General features: G+C 39.1%; 1 protein-coding gene across 3 annotated transcripts in view; it reads left to right on the top strand.

Moving 5' to 3' along the window:
• Positions 1-7,564, top strand: part of Sik3 (SIK family kinase 3) — a 101,678-nt gene that overhangs the window by 52,295 nt on the left and 41,819 nt on the right. For all 3 annotated transcript variants that reach the window (XM_010629398.3, XM_010629399.3, XM_010629397.3), the window contains exons 4-5: positions 3,466-3,590; positions 4,093-4,216. In XM_010629398.3, coding sequence (XP_010627700.1) covers positions 3,466-3,590; positions 4,093-4,216 — 249 coding nt within the window. The remainder of the gene's footprint in view (positions 1-3,465; positions 3,591-4,092; positions 4,217-7,564) is intronic.

Below are 7,564 nucleotides of genomic sequence, written 5' to 3'. Positions count from 1 at the left end.
GTGTGTGTGTGTGTGTGTGTGTGTGTGTGTGTGTGTGTGTGTGTGTGTGTGTGGAATAGTGAATGCAACAGTGTATGCAGAGTTTAAACCAGTTATCTTTAATGATTCTGTTGTGTTCTTAACACGAGCCATCCAATTTCATTTCATCACTAGGCTTATAGAGGGCATACTGGTCTTGCTGACAAATCAACCATGTTTACTTTTATTTTTTATTTTATTTATTTATTTGTTAAAGTTAAGTTTATTGGTACATTTTAGGCATACAACACAGTTACATTCATCACTGGGATCATGTACCTTTATATGACTTATCTTGGTTCTTATTCTTGCCCAGTCCCCAGCCCTTCCTTCACTCCCTCCACCCTTCCCTGTTTACAAAGACAATGTTTCCATGTTTTTCCTTTTCATATATTTTTTCTTTTCCCTTTTTACCTTTCCCCTACTCATCCCGCTTCTCTACTCTTTTAGACCTTTTCTTCCTATTTCACATTATCAATTATACATTTTGATCTTTATTTACACTTTTAGTTTTTTACACCAGAGAATTTATTTGGTATTTACTTATTAATTTCACTTAAAGGTCTGGCCTCAATGTGCATCCACTTACCTATAAATCTCTCTTTTTTTTTTTTTTTTTTGAGACAGGGTCTCACTACATAGTTGAGACTGACCTGGAGCTCACGATGTAGCCCAGGCTGGTCTCGAACTAACAGCAATCCTCCTGTCTCAGCTCCCAAATGCTGGGATTAAAGGCATGCACCACCACACCCAGCTAGCTATACATATCTCTTATTTCTCCTTCTTTATGGCTAAGTAGTACTCTATTTTATAGAAAAACCACATCTTTATATCATCTCCAGTTAATGGGCAGTTGGGCTCTTCTCAAGTTTTAGCTGTTACAAACTATGCTGCTATAAACATGGGTGAGCATATATCACTGTGGTATGATTCTTTTAATTCTTTTTAGAAGATACCCAGCAGAGGGATAGCTGAGTCAAATGGAACCTCTAATCCTAGTTTTTTGAGGTATCACCATATTGATTTTCACAGGGTTGCACCAGTCTGCACTCCCACCAGCAATGGAGAAGGCTTCCTTTCTCCCCACGTCCCTGCCAGCATTTGTTATTGGTTGATTTCTTGATAGCAGCCATTCTTTGTGGGGTGAGGTGGAATCTCAGTGTTGTTTTCACCTGCATCTCATGAATGACCAGTGATGTTGAACATTTTTTCATATGTTTATTTGCTGCTTTTACTTCTTTTTCTGAGAAGTGTCTGTTCATTTCAGATGCCCATTTTTTAATCGGATCTTTATATTTGGGGGGGATCTGATTGTTTTTAGTTCTTTATATATTCTAGATAGTAGACCTTTGAAGAAAAACTGGTAAAAAAATTTTCCCACAATGTGGGTTGTCTCTCTGGCAGTGCAGAAGCTTTTAAAAAAGATGAGATCCCAGTTGTTGGTTCTTTGTGCTAGTTCCCTTCCCACTGAGGACTTGTTCATAAAGTCTTCTCCTATGCCAATGTCTGAGAGTTCTACCTAGCTTATCTTTCAGCAAGTTTAGTGTTTCTGTTTTAATATTTAGATCTTTAATCCACTTGGATTTTAGTTTAGTACATGGTGAAAGATAGGGGTCTAGTTTCAATCTTTGGCAGGTTGAAATACAATTTTTCCAACACCATTTATTAAAGAGGCTATCTTTCCTGCAGTGAGGATGGTTGGCACCTTTGTCAAAGAGGGCCAGGGATTTAGCTCAGTGGTGCTGCCACTGCCCCACAAGTGCAAGGTCCCAAGTTCAATCTCCGGTACCAAAACAAAACAAAAACAAAGATGAGGTAGCTGAGTATGTCTGGAGTTGTTTTTGCATCTTCTAATCTATTCGCCTGATCCTTGGGTTTGTTTCTTTGCCAGTATCATGATGTTTTTATCAAAGTGGCTCTGGGGTATAGTTTCATGTTGGGGATTGTGATACCCCCTGCCATGTCTCTGTTGCCTAGAATGGCTTTTGCTATTCTTGGTCTCTTCTGATTCCAAATGAATTTTTGGATGGTTTTCTCTCGCTCTGTGAAATATACTGTTGGGATTTCAATCGGGATTGCATTGAATCTGTATAGCATTTTTGGAAGAATGGCCATTTTCACTACATTGATTGTTCTTACCCAAGAATAAGGGGTATCTTCCCATTTTCTTATATTCCCTTCAGTCCCCTTTTTTCAGAGTGTTGTAGTTCTCAATGTAGAGGTCTTTTGTTTCCTTTGTTAGATTGATTCCTAGATATGTCTTTTTTTTTTTTTATGCTATTGTGAAAGGGATTATATCCCTGATTTCACTCTCAGTCTGTTATTTGTGTACAAGAAGGCTATTGATTTTTTAGTGTTTACTTTTTATCCATCTACTTTACTGAATCAGTCAATTAAGTCTAGAAGTCTTTTGGTGGAATTTTTTGGGTCTCCTATGTAGAGTATCATAATGTGAACAAATAATGACAGTTTTAACTTCTTCCTTTCCTGTCTTTTTTGCTTTTATTTCTTTCTGTTGTCTAAATGCTGTGGCTAATGTTCCCAGAACTATATTGAACAGGTGTGGTGATGGTGGACATCCTTTCTTGTTCCCGATTTTAGTGTGAAGGTTTTCGGTTTTTTATCATTTACTATGATGTTGGCTGTTCGTTTTTCTTAGATAGCCTTTATCAAGTTGACTTAAAGACCATCTATTCCAATTTTCTGTAGGGTTTTTATCATGAATTGGTGTTGAATTTTGTCAGAGGCTTTTTCTACGTGTATTGAGATGATCATAGGGTTTTTGTCCTTGGCTCTGTTAATATAGTGTATTACATTTATTGATTTATGTATGTTGAACCATCCTTGTATCCCTGGGATAAATCCTACTTGGTAAGGGTGTGTGATCTTCCTGATGACGCTCTGTATTCTGTTTGCCAGTATCTTCTCTTGATCTTAGTCAAAAGGCCAAGAACTGATGTTTGCCATTATCTTATTGAGGATTTTTTTCCTGTAGTTCTCTTTTTGATTGGCTCTTTCCCTGGTTTTGGAATCAAAGTAGCACTTGCTTCCAGGAATGAATTTGGAAGCATTGCTTCCCTTTCAGTTTCATTGAAAAGTTTAAAGAGTAGTGGCAGTAGTTCTTCTTTAAATGTCTTGTAGAATTCAGCAGTGAAACATCAGAACTTGGGCTTTTCTTTGTTGGTATATTTTTAATTACATTTTCAGTTTCACTGATTGTAATCGGTGTGTTTACTTTTAGTTATCCAGATATCCTTTGCCTTCCAACTCATCTCTATCTCTATTGCAGTATTTACTTAAATAGTAAATAATGGGTACATACTTTCTAAACATTCTCTTTTTGCATTTGATACTCAAACCTAATGATCTGTTACCTTTGCTGTATTGACTAAACACTGGTATTTGCTGGATTGTGATAACATTAGTTGTGTCCATTTTACCTTTTAGATTTTGGCTTCAGTAACCTCTTCACTCCTGGGCAGCTGCTGAAGACCTGGTGTGGCAGTCCTCCCTATGCTGCACCGGAACTCTTTGAAGGAAAAGAGTATGATGGGCCCAAAGTGGACATTTGGGTAAGTGACTGCCTTCACTTACACTCCATCCTCCCACCACCAGATGGCGCTTTCCTCCTTCTGGAGCCATGTGTGGGTAGAGAGCATAGTCACAGGTGCCTTCTGTTCCAATCCTTTATGCAGCCACCCCTCCAGTGCTCAACTTGTGGCTGAGGCTCAAGTTTCACACCAGCCCTGCATTTGCAGAAGAACTCAAGGCCAGCATGGATTTGTGTACTTGCCATGAACAGAGATTTTGTTTTTGCTGCCTACCCTGCCCCTAGAGGATGAGTACTGAAAAGTTGGGGTTGTCACCCCAAACTCATGTCTGGAAGCAAAGAAGAGTGTTAATTATTCTGAAGATGATTGGCTTGACAGTACCCCAATTAATCTCATAAAAAAGAAAGAAATTTGTTCCATACTCTTGTGTGTGCTCACCATCCATCTTCAGACACACACTGTAATGGCCTCTTTTGTTTCCTCTGATGCAATTAATTGTACATGCTCTTTGTTTGGGATACAGAGTCTTGGAGTTGTCCTCTATGTGCTTGTGTGCGGTGCCCTGCCATTTGATGGGAGCACACTGCAGAATCTGCGGGCCCGGGTGCTGAGTGGAAAGTTCCGCATCCCATTTTTTATGTCCACAGGTAAGGGAGTTGCCAGCACACAGCTGTGACTAGGTTCATGGAAAGTTAGGATGCTAAGTTATCCCAGGAATTCAATGATTGAGTACACATGACCCATTTCACAACTTTCTTTAGCTTCAATTTGCTGTTCTGGTGCCTCTAAGAGGAAAGGTCCATTAGGAGCAGAGTGTATTGGCCTTGGCATAGCCTTTCTCTGCTTGTTTTAAAATCTGGGCTCTGAACATCACTAAATCTGTCTGAGCTTTAGTTTCCTCATCTGTAAATTGGCTAAGAGTTTTGTGAAGGCTGTTGTTACTATGAAGATTCAATAAAGTAATGTATATAGTCATTTGGCCCATCACATAGTACCAATGAAGTAAATACTGTGGCTTTATCTGTGTTCTCCCACCCCCTTTTTATTATAATGCGTGATTTCCACTTACTGGGGCCCCATTCTAATGTGGTTTTACATGCCAAGGATAAAGCAGACTTTGAATTTTAGTCTTGCTACTATTTTGTTTCCTACTTCTGTGATAGTTGTCCTCCAGACTCAATAAAAAATATTTTTAAATGAGTGGGCAGTAGGGTAAGTAGTGCTTAGAAAAATTCAGCACTGAAGATACCAGATACTCAGAATCTGTAGTTTTTGTCACCATTTATATGCATATAAGAGCATTTTAGAAACAGTACAGAAAATAGTATAAGTTTTGCTTAATCATCTATCTTTATTTTAAGGAAGAACATATGTTCACTCCGTTGGCAACAAAATATAAGCACATTGGAATTGCATTTTAGAATAAGTAGGTGAAGCATGGACTAGATTTAAGCTTCTTAGAATTGATGACTTAGTATATCATATAGTGATGACTGCTGTTAGAATAAAATAGGGAGGGGCTTAGGGTGATAAGTGAGGAGTCACTGGAAAAGGTGTGTCTAGGATAATGATGTATGGGAAAGACTGGAGGCCACGAAGGCTTGGTCAGTGCAGTCTGCAGAGGAGCCCACAGGGGCAGGAGCCCTAGGAGGGAACATGCTTGAGGGTTCCAAGTACAGGAAGGAGGCCTGTATACTCCAAAGGAGGGGGTGACAGTGGGAACTGAAGTTAGATAGGTAGGAAGGGGGTTGTTTTTAGGACCTACCTAGTTGATGTAAAGACTAGTTTTTACTGTGTGAAATGCAAAGGTTTTAACAGAGGAGTGATGTAATCTGACTTTTGTTTTTTCCAAAATTTCATCATGAGAATTTTAAGGCACACAACAATGTTGAAAAAAAAATCACAGGGACCTTTTATTTTATTTATTTGTTTGTTTCTTTGTTTAGCCAGTGCTGGGGATAAAACTCAGAGACTAGAACATGCTTAACAAATATTCTTCCACTGTGCTGTACCCTTAACAGTGACTTTCTTTAAAATATCAGTGTGTGGCTGCTGTTGCCAGTAGATCAAAAGGTACAAAGGCAAATAGAAAGCGAGCAGTTAGTCAGAGATGAGCATAATCCAGATGAGAGCTATGGGTAGTTAGTTCCCAGACTCCGTCCGGAATGGAGAGGTTGAGATGGTAGGAAGTGGGCAGATTGAAAGGATTACACACAGCAAGACAAACACTGTTCACAACTTCTTGTAAACACTAACTTACTTATTATAACAATCCTGTGAGATGCATAACTGTTGTCATTTAAACAATTTCTTCAAGGTTATATTGCCTTAAGTGGCTGAACTGAAATTTAAACCCAGGTAGTCGGGCTCCAACAAAATTTAGTATTAGACTTGAAACAAGAGAGAGTAGTTAAAGCTAACTTCAGCTTGGCATGGTGGTGCTACCAGCACTTGGGAGACTGAGGCAGGAGGACTGCTGTGAGTTTGAACAGCGTAGGCTACATAATGAGTTCAAGACCAGCCTGCACTACATAGTGAGCCTCCTTTCAAAAAAAATGATAAATAAATAAAAGTAACTGCAGAGGTTTTGGCCTGAGCAGTCAGGATGGATTTACTACTAATTCAAATGGGATGCCTAGGAAAGGATACTTATATTTTGGAGAGGCGTTTTAGACATGTGAAGTTTTTTTTGTTGTTGTTTTTGTTTTGGGTTTCAATTTTGTTTTTGTTTTGTTTTTTTGAGACAGGGTCTCACTGTTTATGTAGTTAAGGCTGGTCTTGAACTTGCTGTGTAGTCCAGGCTGGCCTCCAACTTGCAGCCATCCTCCTGCCTCGGCCTCCCAAGTGCTAGGATTATAGACATGTGCCACCACACCCAGCCAAGACTTGTGAAGTTTGAGAGTCCCATTAGACATCTACATTTGAGATATTGTGTACTAGTTGAGTTTAGGAGAGAGTTCTGGGCAAGTATGTATAGGAATCATCAGTGTAGGGGTAAGTATATGTCATACTATGAGATTATTTTTGAGTTATTAAAGAGAAGGGAAGAGGTCCAAGGATTAAAGTTTAGAACATACCAATATTTAAAGATAAGAAAGGTGAAGAGGGATCAGAAGAATAGCTAATGAGGAAAGCCAGAAGGCCTTTTGTCTTAAACAAATGAAGAAAATTTTCCAAGGAACAGGAAATGAGGGCTGTGGAGAATGCTGGTAAGTCAAGGAAGAAGATAGACAACTGAATGTCATATTTAGAAATGTGGAGATCATTGCTGGTCTTCAAGTGTGGTTGTGGTGGAGTGTCAGAAACAAAAGCCTAGATAATGTGGGTACAACAGAAACGGATGGAAGGAAAATGCAGTGAGGAAGTGGTCCCAACCCTTTCTGATTTTACCATAGAAGAAAGCAGAAAGTGGCTCAGTAAATTGCTGTGGTCAGGGTAACTAATCATCTTGCCATTAACCAACTGCATATTTTGTTTATCTTAATTGTTGCCTAGTACTTTACCATTCCTTACTTTTTAGAATAGATTTTATTCTTCTGAGCAGTTACAAATTCACAGCAAAACTGAGCAGAAGGTACAGAGAGTTTCCACGTTCCCTTTGCCGTGCACCCCCACCACCATCACCAGCTTCCCTTCCTGTCAGTTACCCTCCACTAGGGTGGTAAATCTGTTACTGGCCATCAGCCTGAATCGACCCAGCATTATCACCCCCAAATCACCATTTACTTAGGGGTCACTTTGTGTATTATACATTTTATGAATTTTGACAAATGCACAATTGCATGTATCTATCATTGTAATATCATTCAGAGAGTAGTTGAACTGCTTCTAAAATTCTCTGTGTTGCACACCTCTTCATCATGCTTCCCCAAAATCACTTATCCCTTTGTCATTTCCATAAGTTTTACCTTTTCCAAAATATCATATGTTTGGAAATGTGGTTTCAGATTTGGCTTCTTTCACTAAGTAACACACACACACACACACACACACAC

This window comes from Fukomys damarensis, unplaced genomic scaffold (assembly GCF_012274545.1).
Source record: "Fukomys damarensis isolate Sample0158 unplaced genomic scaffold, DMR_v1.0_HiC HiC_scaffold_16, whole genome shotgun sequence".
Lineage (NCBI taxonomy): Eukaryota > Metazoa > Chordata > Mammalia > Rodentia > Bathyergidae > Fukomys > Fukomys damarensis.
This window is presented reverse-complemented; position numbering and strand designations above follow the sequence as displayed.